Source organism: Brienomyrus brachyistius, chromosome 16 (assembly GCF_023856365.1).
Source record: "Brienomyrus brachyistius isolate T26 chromosome 16, BBRACH_0.4, whole genome shotgun sequence".
In the NCBI taxonomy this organism is placed as follows: domain Eukaryota; kingdom Metazoa; phylum Chordata; class Actinopteri; order Osteoglossiformes; family Mormyridae; genus Brienomyrus; species Brienomyrus brachyistius.
In genome coordinates this window covers 6,843,863-6,862,152 of record NC_064548.1, presented here as the reverse complement: position 1 = coordinate 6,862,152, position 18,290 = coordinate 6,843,863, and the positions used below count along the sequence as shown (strand labels likewise).

Here is an 18,290-nt window from a genome sequence, read left to right as displayed (position 1 = left end):
CCAGATATTATGTAGGATACACGCGAATGTAGATTCTGACACTATGTCATGAATTTGTTTTGCAATGTATAAGTAACGGGACAGTGGGATATGTGGTAAACCCACTTTCTGGACTACGTTCCGGATTTGGGATGTTTGGTTTTGCCAAAACTTATCGGGGTAATTTGTCGGATTTAAGGTAGTCTGGGCAAAATGTAAGTGAACGAATATAAATTCAATTTAAACTGTGGTACCTTAAATCCGACAATTTACCCCGAAAAGCCCCACTTCGTAGTACAGGCCACTGTATTCGAATCCCCGACTTGATTAAACCTGCCTGGTAGCACATGCTCCAAGAAACTGCATCAACAGTAAAAAAAAAAACAAACAAACAAAAAGAAAAACAAAACGACGCAACAGATAGTATTATATTAAAGAACTTTGCAACCAAATCGTAACTTGGTAAACAAATGTCTATGCAACTATAGGTTAAATTAAAATAAGTACAATTTGGATATGTGACGATTTTTTATATAATCTGTCATATATGTTTATTCTTTTCAACATAACTTGTAAACGAAAACATCTTATCGCGTTGACCAGCCTAACCCTACGACGTTTATGTCAGCTCGGGCTCATCGGTTTCGACCAACCGCCGACGTGTGCGAGGCGTGACGTCACCGACTGAGTGTCCGGAGTCTGCGCATTGGAACCGTATGTCTGAGTTTGCGTAGTGAGGAGATAATGGAGGCCGTTAAGTGTGTCGGAGAAGTGTCGTTATATTGAAGCTGTCCTGTAGTTTATTATTCTTTTGTCTTTCTTTTTTGGTATTTTATTTATAGAAATAGCTGAATAGACTGAAACGCGTCTCCTGAAAACCATGCGCCGAAGCAAGGCCGAGGTGGAGTGCTATATTTCGGCGGTTCAGAGCGCCTCGCCGTCCCTGAAGGAGGTGGGTTTGACATAGCCGGTAGGAGCGGCGTCCGGGGCGGCGTGGCGCAACCGGCCTTCGCCGCGCAGTCCGTTACTGGACTGGCTTTACACAGGCAGGAACGCAACTTCGGACGTTCTCCTTTTTGATTTAAACGGACGCCCTTATGGAAACCCGCAGGCCCTTGCTGTTCCCGCGTACGCTTATTACGCAGTAACCTGTATAGCAATTGACTAATTGCTCCTTTTAATAGTGTTTGCCTTTAGTTTCCGTGCTGGAATTAAAGGTATTGCGATTACGGGTTTTTAGTTGTTACTGTTATTGCATTTTGAGTTTGTTTTGTTTATCACTCTTTATTTCTGCCGATTTCTTTCTTTTATAATAGCCGAAGCTGTCACTTAATAATACTATCTGTCCATTTTATTTTACCGCTGAAATAATACGCACATTGTTGTTGTTTTTTTCCCCCGCAGAAACCCGTGAAAGGATTCTTATTTGCAAAATTGTATTTTGAAGCAAAGGAGTATGAGCTTGCTAAAAGGTATGCATGTTTATGTTTTATGAAATTCGAGTACCGTTTTGGTGGTGTTTTACACATCTGCAGGGATACTCCCCGGTGTGTTATGATCAATACCTGCATTTATGTATTAGCACATTTGAGTTGTCAGAAGTTGTACATGGAATTTTAGAACTGTTTTTAAATGTTGTCAGCCAGAGTGTTTTTTTACGTAAATTTATTTGACTTCAGATAGAGCGAGTTTGTGTTACTCCAGTGTGTGTTTGTACGTTACGGTCAATGCCATTTTCTAGATATTTAATTATTTTATGGTTCTTCTTTAGGCATGTGTCAGCCTATTTGACAGTGCAGGAAAGAGATCCCAAAGCACATAAATTTCTGGGCCAACTGTATGAGAAAGAGGGAGACATTGACAAAGCTGTGGGATGCTACAAGGTAGGTTTCCATTCCACGTTGATTGTTTTAGTGAAAGGGTACACCTCTCCCATGGACACTGCATAAAATGTCGTCTTTTTTTGGTTGTGCCCCACAGAGGTCTGTTGACCTGAACCCGGCTCAGAAAGACCTAGTTCTGAAGGTTGCAGAACTGCTCTGCAGCAAGTCTGAGCCAGACAGCCGAGCCAAATTCTGGGTAGACAAGGCAGCAAAGCTTCTGCCTGGAAGTCCAGCTGCCTTCAACCTCAAGGTCAGCTTGTGTGTGGCTGTGTGGACTGGTGTTTGCCAGATCACCTAATGCCATGGTAGCTTCACCGGAGGGCTTCTCTCCTTCACATCCCTACAGGAGAAACTGCTTAGCAGGCAGGGCCAGCAGGGATGGAACCAGCTGTTTGACCTCCTGCAGTCAGAGCTACAGCTGCGTCCTGATGATGTACACGTGAACATCAGACTGGTGCTGCTGTATTCCTCAGATGGACAGCTGGAGGCAGCGGCCAGACATTGTCTTGATACTGAGAAGAAGGGACTCCTTCGTCATAGCCTGGATTGGTACTCAACTGTCGTGCAGACACTTCAGGTATTCTCAGCTCCCGCCTGCAAGACCTGGCTTGCACTTTGTGTGATGGGGGATGTTGACCCGACTGCCTTTGTCCATGTGCCTTGTGCGCGCAGGAGTACACTGCGCAGCCCAGCGTGTCGGCCAACGCCGCATGGTGTCGGGAGTTGCAGAGGGAGCTGCTGCTGGCACACTGCAGCCTGCTGAGGCTCACACTCTCAGAAAAGGGTGTGCAGCATGGGGTAGAGGCCCTGCAGAGGTGAGGCACTGCAATCTGGTGGTATTTTTATGTGAAAATTGTGTTGTCAGATTAATTTGAGACTTTGAAGGGGAAAAAAGTTGTATTTGTAAGTGAATTTATCTTATTATTACTTAGTGTTTAGAAATGGATTGGACTCCCGTCTGTGTCAGGTCTTCAGACCAAAGTCACACTTTTGCCTGTTCCCCAGCTTTGATCACGCCATGCAGTCCGCAGAAAGGCTGGCCACAAACACCACGGATGAGCTGTCTGAGATATTCTCGGAGCTGCGAGGCCACCTATACATGTATGCTGGGGTGCTCCTGCTGAAGATGGCGCACGACAAGATGCAGCAGTGGAGGGCAGTGGTTGACCTGGCAGCCCTCTGTTACCTTCTGGCTTACCAGGTGAGAAAACAGCCGGGCTTTTGAGCGCAAGTCTTTATAGGTAGTGTTGCATAATGGAGGCTTGGACAAGCATGAGTGAAGTTTTAGTTTTGCGTGTATGCAGAATGAATTATCGATGGTGCTATTTGAAACACATGGATCAGAGCAGTGTTTTGCTTACAGGTACCCAGGTCGAAGTGGAGGCCCTCCAAAGGCGACCAGTCTTTCCACCAGCTGCTTGACCACCTCGCTTGTGACCGCCAGAGTCAGTCGGGTCACATGCTTCTGAACCTCAGTGGGCAGTGTGAGACCTTTGTGAAGGATGTGGTGGAGGCCTTTGGCAACCGGAGTGGGCAGGGAAGTCTGTTTGAGATGCTCTTTGGCAACTGGGCCGCCGTTGCCCCCTCCTTCATTGGCAATGATGACGTCGCTATTCTTGGCGCCCAGGTGCCCGATATGGCAGACCTCTTGAAGTGGGACAGTGGTATGTGCACAGTTTAAAAAAAATATATTTCTTTTATTTGAAGTGAGTGTCTTTTGTATCTTCTTAGTGTGGTGGTAGGAAATTATAATGCTAAGGCTCCCTGCTGTTTCTTGTGCTAAAAGGTGCGATTCTGTACCATTCGGGGGACCTGCAGCACCTAGCCTGGCTGGGTCTGCAGTGGACCTTAATGGACCGGCAGGTGGCCCTCAGGGATTGGCTGATGCAGCTCTTCCCTCGGCTCACACTGGAAACCTCTAAGTTAGACACGGATGCCCCAGAATCCATATGTCTGCTTGACCTGGAGGTAAGGCACAGTTGTTGTGTGTGGTTTTTTTTTTTTTTTTTTTTTTTTTTAAATATATGGTCTGTTTGGGTTTCAGCTGTTGCTGAAATGATTCTTAATAATGCCCCTATTCCTGATTTATTTGTTCTTTCTAAAGTCTTTGTGCTCTGCTGCAGGTTTTCTTGTCTGGAGTTGTGTTTACCAGCCATGCTCAGCTACAGGAGGTTTCCAGGATTGCAGGCAGTTCCCAGCTACATGAGCCCAGATGTCTCCCACTGCCTATTATCAAGCTGCTGTCCACGGACAGGCAGAGGAGCTGGTGGGATGCAGTGTACAAACTCATCCACAAGATGGCCCCGTGAGTTATTCCTGTGAGGTGGAAAGCAGGCTGGGCCCATCAAAGAATAAGAGAACCATTCTTTCTCCAGAAGAACAAATCTGGTTACAAAACTTAAGCAAATTAGGGCTGCCTGTGAGCATTAAGGGTGTTAAGAGCTAAACCGTGGTTTTGGTTTTATTTATTTTTCCCCCTCCTGCATTTAAAAAAGTATTAATTCCAAGCTATTTAGTTTTAGATGCATTCTTCTAAAAACATAAATGGAAGATGGCAACTACTACAGAGTATTTTCTACAGCTCTGATATTCTTTCTCTTTTTAAAGACCGTTGAACATTGTAAACATAAATTGCTTCGTACATAACACAAAACATAGTAAATGTATGGGTTTTTTTAATGTCAGTGTACAGATGAAGTTTAGTTAAAATGAGACCTGATACCCTTTTAAAAAGTATAATGCGGTAAGAGATGTAAATAAGAACTGAAGTCCATGATTTGTATTGCGATCCCAAGCTAATTTCCTAGTTAATAATCAAACTGAAATGAGCATGGAGAGTGCTTAGCTAAAGTGTTTGCATTTCCACAGGCCAGGGATGTCTGCGAAATTAAGGGTGACAGTCCAGCACGGTCTAAGCACCCTGAGAGCTGGAGAGAAACACGGCCTGCAGCCAGCATTGATCATCCACTGGGCTCAGCACCTCAGTGAAATGGTACTGGTCACGCCCTGCCAGTGCTATGTTAGGGGACCAGTTTTGCATGTGACGTTTCAGTGTACAGCATTTTTGTAAACTCTTTTGTGCTTCTCCTGAGTCGCTGTGGAAAATGTATACAATTTGGCTTTTTCTGTATCGCTGGGATTTTTTGTAGCATCTTTGTAGTGTATAGTGTACTTTTCTTGGATATCTGTGCAAGTAATTGTATTACATTGACCCTCTCTCTTGGCTTCTCCTCATGTTTCTGCAGGGAGGTGGATTAAACTCTTATTACGACCAGAAAGAGTACTTTGGCCGCAGCGTTCACTACTGGAAGGCCGTGCAGCCGCTCCTGGAGAAAATCAAGAGACGCAGGAGCATTCCTGAGCCGCTCGACCCCATGTTCCCGCACTTTCACAGTAAAGACATTCAGGTAAATTTCCTCCAGCCCTATAAGTTTCTGTTTTATCCAAAAGTGGATGGCTAGCACTGTTTACTTTGAGTTAATGATAACTGTGTTTCTCTGATCCAGGTCTCTGCTGTCAAAGGTTATGAAGATGAAGCCAGTATTGCTTCAGCATTGCATCTTGATATTGAGGGCAAAACTGAAGAAGCAATCACTGTGCTTGAGACACTCGACACTGTCTCCTCCAGCTGGCATCTTGCCAGGGTATGCGGGACGCTGTGGCCTTTTCAGCCGAGTGTTTGTTCTGCTGTGTTTTGATCTTGCCGTCATGAACTGGTTCCTTTTCAGATCTTTCAGAGGCTTTCTGAAGAAGCGGGCAGTGGGTTGGAAGAAACCAAAGACCGGTGCATCGCATTCTTAATGAGCTTCAGGAAACAATTAAGGAGAATTTCTCGTGCCAGTGCATCAGAAACCGAAAAGGTTAGACTTTTTGAATTTTGGCCACTCTGCTTTGCCAGGTTCATGGAGGCAGTATGGGGGAGGGAACTGTACATTTTACAAAGAATCACAAGGGAGGTATTAGAGACAATACTTGGCAGTATACCGGTTTTAATTTCCTGTACAGTAAGAATTTTTTTCCATATACTTCCATACCGTAGCATAGCTGAAACAGCTGTAATGTATTTGCCACTCGAAGCACTTTGGAGCAAAGTGCATTGCGGTGACCCCTATTAACTGTGGACACCCTTCTTACCAACGGTTATAACTGTATAACATAATTCTCCATAATGTGTTATCACAATTGCGTCACTCGCCAAACAGCTAATTGACGTGTCACAGGTGGCTGGAATTTGTATAGTACTACGTACTCTTCACAGTAGAATAAGCCACTACAAATGTATACAAATGCCCAATCGTGCAAAAAAATTAAAGTGAAACTGCCAGAATCTTGGAAAAAAAACCATCGTACAAGAATCTCACTTGGGGTACTTCAAGTACACCTTGATCTCTATAGTTTCGTTATTGTAGATTATATTTATTTTACTATCAAGTCAGTTTCTTGTCTGGTGGGAAGGTTTTGACCTCTTATGTTCTTTCCAGCTTCCTGTTTCAAGGGAGGAGGTTATGGACCTTCTGAATGACGTGAACCAGCAGCTGGGGGAGACTGAGGCTGATATTGAAGGGGTTGGCAGAACTCGGCCAATGCAATCCAGCCCCTGTCAGATGAGCCAGCTGACCGAGCCCAACATGTCTGTCTCGCACATCAAGTTCTCCAGTCCATCCCCAAACAAGAGCATGTCATCGCCCTCTAAGAGACACATGGTAATATCGACTAATGCCTTTTTGCAAGCTTTCATTTTCTCAAAGCATCTCTTAGTTTATTTAGTAAGACTGTATTTACCAACATTGATGCCTGCAAAGTTTCAGTGGGGCAGACTTCTTAGTGTGCATTTCCTGTTTAAAAGTTCTCTCCTAAGACGCCACCTTACTGGGTCGAGGACCAGAAAAATCTCCTGCAGATGCTCTGTCAGCAAGTGGAAGCTCTTAAGGTCAGACTGTTGCTTCTAATATACTACGAATATTAATCCCATTTTTTTGCCCATTTGTTAAATGAAGAAAATGTTCATTGGATTACTTGTGAAATGCAGAAAGAGGTCCATGACTTGAAGCGCAACTCTTCTGGGTCCAGAGTATCCCCTCCTCACCCCAAGGCGTATGGGGATGGGTACAGTGCAGAAGCACTTCAAGACTCATTCCCAGCAGCACAGAGCTTTCATGGTGCACCTCTTACAGGTCAGTAAGGAAAATGTCAAGCTTGGTTAATTTACTTTTACATACTTCCCACCAATTCCTAAACATTGAATCAATACCTATGGCTTTTTGTCACATTAAATAATTATAAAAATAATGATGTTTTTTTTTTCTCCCTCCAGTGGCCACTACTGGTCCTTCTGTATATTATAACCAATCCCCTGCTTACAACTCACAGTATCTTCTACCAGCAGCTACCAATGTCACTCCAACCAAGGTAAGCGTCAGGGTAATATGACTAACATTACCAGAAATATAGCTCTGTTGTGAAATATGTTGTGTTGATTGTTCCTGCTTCTCATCCCTTTCAGGCTCCAGTATACGGTATCAACCGTTTCCCGCCACAGCAGCACATGTATGCCTACCAGCAGCCCACACATACACCTCCTTTGCAGGCAACTCAACCTTGCATGTATCCCCAGGACCAAGTGTATGGAGCTCCTCTGCGCTTTGAGTCTCCTGCCACTAGCCTACTTTCCCCATACAGCGAGGAGTATTATGGCCATGCAGTTCCTCAGCCCACCACCAATCACCCACTACCTGAGCCTGGTTATTTCACCAAGCCTTCTGTTCCTGTTCAGCCACCAAAAAATAGCGAAACAAAGTCTGTGGACTTTGGCAAGATGAGCTTTGGTCAAAAACTTCCCGTTGAAACTCCTAAGATTCCTAGCTTTGGAGCAGGGGCAGTTGCCCAGTCAACACCTGTAACTGCAGCATTCAAGTTCAACTCAAATTTTAAATCCAACGATGGGGATTTTACATTCTCATCCACTCAGGCAAAAAGTAACAGTGAAAGCCTGTTAGGACTCCTGACATCTGACCTTCCCCCTAGAGCCGAAGGATCTTTAGGACAAAAGACTCCAACTCAAGACCAGGCACAGAATCAGGGTGGATTCATCACCTTTGGTAATAAAGGTGGTGTCCCTAACTTTTCCTTTGCGGATGTATTTCAGAACCAGAATAAGTCTCATCCTTCTGGGAAAACTCAGCCATTTAGTTTTGATGGAGCCAAGTCAGTTTCCAGCATGACAGCCAAGGATGCGCATGAAGAAAAAGATGTTGAAAGCGACAGTGAAAGCACTCGTGTTGAGGAAGATGAAGATGGCCCTCACTTTGAGCCCATTGTGCCCCTACCTGATAAAGTGGATGTTAAAACAGGTGAAGAGGATGAAGAGGAAATGTACTGCAACAGAGCAAAATTGTTCCGCTTTGAAACTCAAACAAAAGAGTGGAAAGAGAGGGGGATTGGCAGCATTAAAATCCTGAGGCACAGGGCATCAGGCAAGGTACGCTTGCTAATGAGAAGAGAGCAAGTGCTAAAAATTTGCGCCAATCACTACATCACTGCAGATATGGTATTAAAGCCTAATGCTGGTTCTGATAAATCCTGGGTTTGGTATGCGATTGATTATGCAGATGAAATGCCCAAGCATGAGCAGCTGGCCATCCGGTTTAAAACTGCAGATGAAGCAGCCCTTTTTAAGGCCAGGTTTGTGGAGGCCCAAGAGGTGGTGTCAAAGTCTCCTCAGAAACAGGAACAACCAGCTGACAAAGAACTTTCTTCAAAGACCTCTCCTTCAAAACCAAGAGGCAAAGAAGTAGGGTTTGGACTTCAGTTTGCAAAGAAAGAAGGGGAGTGGGACTGTGATGTATGCTGTGTGAGGAATAAGCCTACCGCAGTTCAGTGTATTTCCTGCCAGAGCCCTAACCCAAATGCTAAACCGCAGCTGGATTCAGCCACTAAGGGATTTTTAGAATCCACCTCGGGGTTCAGTACTCCGAAGAACACAAGCTTTAGCTCTAGCGCACCCGCTTTTGGGTCATTTGCTCCATTGCCTACATCTTTTAAGTTCGGGACAAGCAGTCCTGCTGCCAGCCAGTCAAGTTTTGGTGATGTGTTTGCCAAGAAGGAAGGGGAATGGCACTGTGAAGTCTGCCTAACTAAAAATGCTGCAGCAGTAGCAAAATGTGCGTCATGTCAGGCCCCCTGTAAAGTACAGGGTGACATGGCAACTGCTTTGGGGTCTGGGGATTGTAGTACACGCCCAGTTAAAAATGAGTCCTCCTCAAATCCTGATGCTAAAGGCACAGTTACAGCTACACCATCGGTTTCTGCCTTTAATTTCAACTTTGGTGGTAAAAAGTCAGTACCCGCAACCTCTAGCCACTGGGTTTCAGACAACTTTCAATGCTAGCAGTACCTTTACGTTTGGCCAAGCTGAAGACAGCTCCACTCCACTGTCATTTAAGTTTCAGGCACCTTCACCTCAGGTGGATATTAAAACTCCCAATATGGGCTTTTCCTTTTCAATGCAAGTACCTGCTCACGGATTTAAGTTTGGTACTCAAGAACCGGCTAAACAAACCTCTCCAGCTGAAAGTCAAGAAAGTGGAGGATCTGCTTCTGCGTTCCTGAAAAATATAGCTGAACAGCACAAAGAGAAGGAGTGTAGTACGGAAGTATCCAGCTCTGCACAAACAGTCGATAAGCCTGAACAAGATGACAACCCCCTGTTTTCTGGGAAGATAAACGCATTTAGTTTTGCAGACTTGGCGAAATCCTCACAGGGCGAGTTTCAGTTTGGTCAGAAGGATCCCAATTTCAAAGGTTTCTCCCGTGCTGGAGAGCAGCTGTTTTCCTCGTTTCAGCCTGAGACAAAAGCAGACACCTCTTCAGATCAAAATGAGGAGGGTATGTACAAAACCGAGGAAAATGATGATATTCAGTTTGAGCCTGTAGTTCAGATGCCTGACAAAGTGGACCTTGTCACTGGAGAGGAGGATGAAGAAGTGCTTTATAGCCAGCGTGTCAAGCTCTTCCGATTTGATCCTGCTGCTAGTCAGTGGAAAGAACGAGGTGTTGGCAATATTAAATTCCTTAAGAACAATCAAAATGGAAAACTAAGAGTACTCATGAGAAGAGATCAGGTCCTCAAAGTATGTGCCAACCATTGGATCACCACTACTATGAACTTGAAGCCCCTTTCTGGGTCAGATAAGGCTTGGATGTGGCTAGCTAATGACTTCTCCGATGACGATGGCAAGTTAGAGCAACTTGCAGCTAAATTCAAGACATCAGAGTTAGCAGAAGAATTTAAGCTGAAGTTTGAGGAATGTCAAAGGCTACTTTTAGACATACCTTTGCAGACCCCTCATAAGCTTGTTGAGAGTGGGAGAACTGCTCATCTTATTCAGAAAGCTGAGGAGATGAAGTCTGGTTTGAAAGATCTGAAATCGTTCTTGACAGATGAAAAACCAAAGCTCAAAGAAACTGAAGGTCGTGTCAGCACAACTGCTGATAGTTCAAGCTTTAAAATGAATGCAGAGGTTACTGGTACTACTTTGGAGTGGGATAACTATGACTTGCGAGAAGAAACCCATGACAATAGTACAGACACCTCAGTCTATGCTTCTCCATTAGCAAGCAGTCCTGTTCAAAGAAATTTGTTCCGGTTTGGAGAATCAACTTCTGGTTTCAGCTTCAGTTTCCAGCCTATTCTAAGTCCATCCAAATCCCCCACAAAACTGAATCAGAGCAGAGGTTCTGTTGGTACTAATGAGGACTCTGACGTGACTCAGGATGAAGAGAGAGATTGCCAGTACTTTGAGCCAGTAGTTCCTTTACCTGATCTTGTAGAAACATCTACTGGTGAGGAGAACGAGCAAGTGGTGTTCAGCCACAGAGCCAAACTGTATCGTTATGATAAAAACTTAAGTCAATGGAAGGAGAGGGGCATCGGAGACATCAAAATCCTACAAGACTATAGTACAAAGCGTGTGAGACTTGTCATGAGGCGGGATCAAGTGCTAAAACTGTGCGCCAACCACTGGATTAGCCCCAATATGAAGCTTGAACCAATGAGTGGAACAGAAAGGGCATGGATTTGGAGTGCTATGGATTTTACAGAGCCTGAAGGGAAAATGGAACAATTGGCTGTTCGTTTTAAGCTTCAAGAAGTAGCCAACTCCTTTAAAGAGATTTTTGATAAGGCTAAGAACGTTCAGGAGAGTCAGTCTTTGATCACTCCTGTCTCCCCAAGAGAAACCACCCCACGTGAAACTCGCTGTGGTGAAGCTGCTATTGCTGTTCTTGAAGAGATCATTAGGGAACGCACTGACTTGACTCCTCAGAGTTGCCACTCCATAGAGAGTACTGCCTCTACTGCAAAAGTAGTAGTTTCTCCACCAAAATTTGTTTTTGGGTCTGATTCTGTCCAAAAAATCTTTGGAAGCCCTCCATCTTCTAAAGAAAAGGTGCCTAGTGTGAAGATTACCACCACGAAGATGACCGGCGCCAGCTCATCAGCTTGTAAGGCTGATGGCACACTGTCCCAGCCTATTCCAGTCCAAAGGTCCCCGTTTAAAGTTCCTGAGAGAGGTTAGTTGGAGACTATAAATGTAATGTTTAAGGTGCTGATTCCAACTACAAATGTTTCCTTTTACCCCATCAAAAACCTTGAAATCCAACCTTCCCCCCTTCCAATTTATAGCACTGTAATACTCCGCTTCATTTATAATGCCAGTGGTGACCCTTGCACATTCCTAGCTTATTTACTGTTTGAATGCCACTTGCTCGGTAGCTAAGCCCTCATTTCTTTTAATTGTAAATTGCTATCAAAATACATTTCAAATGTCATTTGTTTTGTACAATGACAGCAATAGGAGTAATATGCTGCAATATTTAATACGCCCCACATTTCAGAGCAGTGCGGTGAAATGTGCTGTATATCTGAATACATCTTCTGGTGTTTGAATATAAAATTGCTTCGAAAGAGATTTATATTCAAATCCAGGAGTCATTTAGCTTCTCTCCCCCTCCAACTTATTTTTTAGGATTGGATTTTAGGCTTTTCAAAGATAACCCTATGGCTTTTTGGACCAGCACATCATTCAACCAATTTGAACCCCAAGGTATTTTGTCACTGCTCTGAGTGTACTGTGACATGTCACCCACTGGGCTGTCACTAGCTGGCCACTGCTGCCGGGTTTAACCAGGCTGTTTGGTGTGAAACCACACACATTTTGTGCAGATTCCTAACATGTTGCATGCCCTTCCTGTTTGGACCAAACCCACTTTGCAGTCAGAGTCCAACATGCCAAAACCAAATTTATTTTGCTATAGCAGCCAATTTGTCAATAGATGTACAATACTCCAGAGAATTCTAATGTAAGGACAAAATAAGGAAAGACTTCTGAATGGAAATTTCAAAAATGGAAATTTGCTGTACTCCAATGTAGCTTTTGGACTGACGTGATTGGTGTGTATTTGCAGTGAGTGAATGCGCATATGTATTCTGCTCAAATTCTGCAGGAGAGGAAAACTTAATTCATTTCCATGTTTTTTTTTTTGCGATAGGGATTTGATCTTAATGACTTTCAAGTTCAGTTTCTCTTGAGAGCATGGGCAGAAATTGCTGCCGCTTTTGTGTGAGCAGGCTGAAGTTTTGTGGTGAAATGCATGCATTTTAAGTTTTTGTGTGCATGCATCTGTGTGGAACTATTAAGTCGGTGTGTTCGATATTCAACTATGGAGGAGGAGGCGTGTTTCTTTAACTGACAGCTTCAACACTTCAGCTGTAGTCCTTTTGTTAGTAATCTTGAATAGCTTTTCTGGCCCAATTCAATCATTGTTTAATAGTGTCTTAAGCAAAAGTATTGCTTTCTACCTAAAGTCGTAAAAGCCTCTAAATTCTGAACATTCATTGTGTTTTGCTTTGTGAAGCTACTGCCGGTCAGGTGGCAAAAGAAGCATTTGCGAGAGGGGATGCTGTAGAATCTGCTGATCCTGAAGAGGTCCAAGTTGTTTTTGCGCGGGAACCTACGGCTGAGCAGAAGAAACTGGCCCAAGACCTTATGCTGCCCCTCACCTTCTTCTGCTACCAGAACGACCCTAGCTACTGCAGTGATGACCAGGAGGATGGTGAGGTCCCTAGGCCCACTTTGGCATCACATCATCATGGACTTGAATGAAATGACTCCTATTTGGATTAAATGCATTTTTCATAAAGATGGTTTAATCTTGCGTTTTGGTACAGATGAAGACTTTGAAACTGCCGTGAAGAAACTTAACGGGAAGTTGTATCCTGACTCGCCTCAGGACACAAGAGCCACAGGTCAGAGGATGATTTAGTCAAAAACATGTGTCAGAAGTCAGTTTTCTTTATCATCGTGCAGCTTTCTCCTATTTAGCCCAGTAGCCTTTATCTGTTTTGCTAAATGTTTATCAGTTGTACCTTTGTTTACCGTGTGTAAATTTTGATTGTCATCGACTGAACTGTACAAATGCTTTTGTGTCTAATGGACTAATATGTCCTACAGTGTCTCAGCCTCGCTTGCAAGAGAAGGACCCTGATTGTCTTGTCATTTGGGAGAAAAAACCAACCCCTCAGGAAGAGCAGAAGGCGCGACGTCTCCAGCTTCCTCCCACCTTCTTCTGCGGTCTCGGTAGCGACACAGAGGCCGAGAAGGATAAGACAGAGGACTTCGAAACCGAAGTCAAACGAGTACAAGAAGTATGACGTGCCTTAATTTAACTTCACTTTTTATGACCAGCTAAAGATTCTTGAAGTGCCTTCTAGGTTGAGGGTTATTCCCACCCATATATGTGGAGTTTGTATGTTCACATGATCCAAAATCATGTGGTTTAGGTGAATTCACACACACACACACACACACACATACGCATATTTATTTCACTATATATTATATAGTGAAAAATAATATTTCACAAGCGCACACACATGTATATATAATATACATACACACATGTTGTCAGGTTCGGGTTTGGACAGGCAGGCAGGCAACGGGTATGGAGGAGGCAGGAAGGCAAGGATGAGGGAAAACGGGTTTATTGACAGGATCGGAACGGGAGAGATGGGGCAGACGGCGACAAACTAACATTAATGACGAGTCTGGGGTAGACGGACTGAGACGCGGACTAAATACACCAGACATACCAAAAATAACAGAAAACAGCCGGGCATGATCAGGGAAGCACACGTGGATGATCAGGGGGCGTGGCACACACGAGGGTCGGACGAGCCGAGCGTGACACGCGTGTGTGAATAACATATTAATCTATTTTACATATTTGCAGTTCTACAGTTTGACATTTTTTGTGTTACCGTCTCTAACAGTTTTCTATAACTTAACTGGTCCCTCACAGAACATGCTGCAGTGTAATGATGTTTGTCTTTTGGTTCTTAGTTTGAGTTTAACTGTAATATTGGCTACTACTCGTTTGTACCAGTGTGCATATACATACTCAGTGTATAGAGCAGGGCAATGTTAATATAGACATTGCATATTATAGGGCTGGAAAACAATTATTTTGGTAGTTGATTAATCATGTGATCAGGCGAAAGGGTTTAAAGAGAAGTGCACATGCTTTATTTAAAAAATATCAAGAGGTATTTAAGTCGCAGTTGTAACTAAAGTACTTTTGCTGAAGAAAAAAAGTTGAATTCAGCCTCTATTCAGTGGTCAGTAAATTGACTTTAGGTTGCAAAAAATTCTTATTGCAACATTTGAAAAATTTTCAGTGTAATTTCAATATAATCTGTGGTGCAGTCCTTCAAAGTAACTGCAGATTCACTCTTGAATTTATTAGTTTAATTATTTTCGTATTTATTATTCCTGAAAATGATTTCATGAAGACATTTATTGATGATTTCTTACTTGGATATATAATATTTTTTCCCCTCTTTGAAACCTATTGGTTGATGTGTGTAAGTGTTGACTGTGTGTGTATATTCCCTGCATTGTTATGATATTAGGGTCCTGTTTTTATCTTGTACTTCAGGAGATGCAGAAGCAGAAGGGAGCCGTGAATGTGGAGGCTACTATCTCCAGCAGCATTAGCACCAGCGCAGATGGCAGCTCCTCTGTGGTGCCTGTCCTTGAATGTCGGCCAGATTTCTCTAGTGCTGCCCTGCCTGTCCTTAGTCCAATCGATCTGTCCACCAAGAAGAGTGGAGAGCCGGACTCTGGCAGCTCTGGTACAGCACATATGTATCTCAGCCACAATATTCACGCAGTCCTCCTGTAGTTCATTTATTGAAAATATGTAGCACAATTTTTCACTACTGTTGAAGTTCTACAGATTTTGTGCATGCTGGTCCAAGTATTTGTAGAATTTAGTTGTAATATTGCGTTCCATTTCGATGTCCTTCCTTTCACAGAACCTTTTGGATTTCATTCTGCTGGTGGGTTTTCATTCGCAGACCTGGCTAAAAGTTCTTCTGAATTTGCATTTGGGAAAAAAGGTTTGTACCAATTCTAGGTTTCATGCTGAATCTGACCCGAATGTAAGCTGAAGGGATTTCTTCAGCACCAACTTCTGTCTGCTAATGAGTCTCTCCCCCCCCAAACAAGATTCAAACTTCACCTGGGCGAATACTGGAGCTGCAGTGTTTGGGGCAGCTACTATGCCCCAAAAGGAGGGGGAGGATGAGGCCAGTGGTGATGAAGATGACACCAGCAATGTGGAAATTCACTTTGAGCCTGTTGTTTCATTGCCAGAGGTTTGGATTATTGCCATTTGACATTTTATGCACCAGGATCGGCCAGAACTGCGTAAATGCCTGACAGTGTTGGCAGTTATATCAAAGGCTTTTGGTGACATGAAGTTTCCTTTGGGGTATTCTACCCAACAGGTGGAGACCAAGTCTGGTGAAGAAGATGAGGAGATCCTGTTTAAGCAGCGGACTAAGCTGTACCGCTGGGACAGAGACCTGAACCAGTGGAAAGAGCGCGGTGTAGGTGACATCAAGATCCTCTTCAATCCTCACAAGCATTACTACCGGGTGCTTATGAGACGTGAACAGGTGCTCAAAGTGTGTGCCAACCACACCATCACCAAGGCCATGGACCTCAAACCCATGAATATCTCCTCTAATGCTTTTGTTTGGACTGCCACGGACTATGCAGGTACAGTGAATAAAATATTCTTTTTAAACACATCTTGATATCATGACTGACTTTTTGAAGTTTGCTGAAGATATCATTGGGCAAGTAATTTCATGTACATTTTGTTCCAGAGGGTGAGGCAAAAGTCGAGCAGCTGGCTGCCAAGTTCAAGACTCCAGAGCTGGCTGAGTCTTTCCGGAAGAAATTTGAGGAGTGCCAGAATCAAATATCCCAGGAGGAGACTTCCCTGTTGTCCTGTGTGCAAGAGTTGTCCCAAGAGAGCAACCCAGTGGTGTACTTCACGATCTCTGCAGACGACCAGACACTGGGCAGGCTTACCATGGAGCTCTTTGCCCATATTGTCCCCAAGACTGCAGAGAACTTCAGGGCACTATGCACTGGAGAGAAGGGTCTTTCTTACCGCAACTCCATTTTCCATAGGATCATCCCTGAGTTCATGTGTCAGGTGAGCAAGTCCTATGATGATATATGGGCATTACGCTCGACCAAACATTGAGTCAATACATTCTTGATTTAAATCACAAAAAGTAAGCGCCTTGTTTTGATTGACAGGGAGGTGACATCATCAATCAAAATGGCACTGGTGGAAAGTCCATCTATGGGGACAAGTTCGAGGATGAGAACTTCGACGTGAAGCATACAGGGCCTGGTATACTGTCCATGGCAAACCGGGGCCGGGACACCAACACCTCCCAGTTCTTCATCACACTGAAGAAAGCAGAACATCTGGACTTCAAGCACGTGGCATTTGGTTTCGTTAAGGATGGAATGGATGTACTAAATCAGATGGGAAGTCTGGGCTCTGACAATGGCACACCAAATAAAAAGATAGTCATTTCTGATTGTGGACAGCTTTAGTAATTAGCTGAATGAGCATTTTGCTAAATCAACACTTAGGGCTCTGTGTCCCTTTTTGTCAATTTCAGATGTATTTGTGTGTAAAATGTATATGGATCACTATTTTTTATAATTAGGTTTAATTGCATGTTGTAATAAGGCCGGAGATAAGTTGTTCAGAATCTCCCTAATCTTGTTGAAGTCTTAATGCATTTCAATTAAAGGATGAAACTGCTTTTGAGGTTGAAACTTGATATGGGTTGGTAGTGTCTTCTTCTGATCTGCTGTGTTCTTCTGATTTATTGTGGTTTCTACCTTCACCCCCAGTGACCTGTTAGTGGATGGTGCGCGTGCGTGTGCAAATGGTGCACTTATAGTATTTACTTGCCATTTACATGTTTTTTGTGTTACACTGGGATACACCTGCTCTGGGTCACCGTTAGTTCATCCTCAGTGGGTGGAATAGCACAAAGCCTGCGTTTATAAACTGACCAGCCATAACATTAAAACCATCTGTCTAATATTGTGTAGGTCCTCATTGTGCCATAAAAACAGCTCTGACCTGTCAAGGCTTGTACTTCACAAGACTCTGCATGTGTTCTGTCGTTTCTGGTACTAAGACATTAGAGGCAGATCCTTTGCCCTGTAAGTTGCAAGATGGGGTCTCCATCGCTCAGGCGTTTTTGTCTAGCACATCCCTGAAATGCTCGATCTGACTGAGATTTGGGGATTTTGGAGGCCAAGTCAACACCTTGAACAATTCCTGAACGATTATTGCAGCGTGGGAGGGTGCATTATCGTGCTGAAAAAGGCTGCTGCTAACGTGGAATACTATTGCTTTGAAGGGGTTACTTGCTCTGCAACAATGTTTAGGTGGGTGGTATGTGTTGAAGTAACATCCACATAACTGCAAGGTTTCCCAGCAGAGTATTGCCCAGAGTATCACACTGCCCCCGCCGGCTTGCCTTCTTCCCATAGTGCATCCTGGTTCCATCCCTTTCCCAGGTAAATGACGCAGACGCACCAGGCCGTCCACATGACGTAACACAAAATGTGACTCATCAGATCAGCCTGTAGGCACTTTCAGTGGTAGACAAGGGTCAGCATGGGCTGTCTGACTGGTCTGCAGCTGCACTGCCCCATAAGCAGTAAGCTGCGATGCAGTTTGTTATAATATCGGTCTATAATAGCCAGCATTAACTTTTTAGCAATCTCTACTACAGTAGCTCTCCTGTGGGACCTGGCCAGATCGGATAGCTTTTGCTCCCCATGCAAATCAGTAAGCCTTGAGCACCATGGGTGTAGGTACTGGCCACTGCATACCAGGGACACCCAAATCCTCCTGTGATGGAGATACTCTGACCCAGTCGTCTGGCCATCACAATTTGGCCCTTGTCAAAGTCACTCTTGCCCTTACTGCCCATTTTTCCTGCTTCCAAGACATCAACTTAAAGAACTGACTGTTTACTTG

General features: G+C 44.0%; 1 protein-coding gene across 1 annotated transcript; it reads left to right on the top strand.

The window, feature by feature from the left end:
- Positions 1 to 696: 696 nt before the first annotated feature.
- Positions 697 to 17,073, top strand: LOC125709464 (E3 SUMO-protein ligase RanBP2-like). The gene is given in 30 exon segments (XM_048977943.1): positions 697 to 931; positions 1,384 to 1,451; positions 1,751 to 1,862; positions 1,960 to 2,112; positions 2,209 to 2,439; positions 2,535 to 2,677; positions 2,868 to 3,063; positions 3,226 to 3,526; positions 3,649 to 3,830; positions 3,986 to 4,167; positions 4,731 to 4,854; positions 5,108 to 5,269; positions 5,369 to 5,506; positions 5,591 to 5,722; positions 6,344 to 6,565; positions 6,709 to 6,792; positions 6,892 to 7,036; positions 7,177 to 7,271; positions 7,366 to 9,207; positions 9,209 to 11,432; positions 11,888 to 11,965; positions 12,777 to 12,974; positions 13,090 to 13,167; positions 13,373 to 13,566; positions 14,856 to 15,051; positions 15,235 to 15,318; positions 15,428 to 15,576; positions 15,709 to 15,982; positions 16,093 to 16,427; positions 16,535 to 17,073. Coding segments are annotated over 30 exon segments (8,700 nt in total). The 5' UTR covers positions 697 to 859; the 3' UTR covers positions 16,841 to 17,073.
- The last annotated feature ends 1,217 nt before the right edge of the window (positions 17,074 to 18,290 follow it).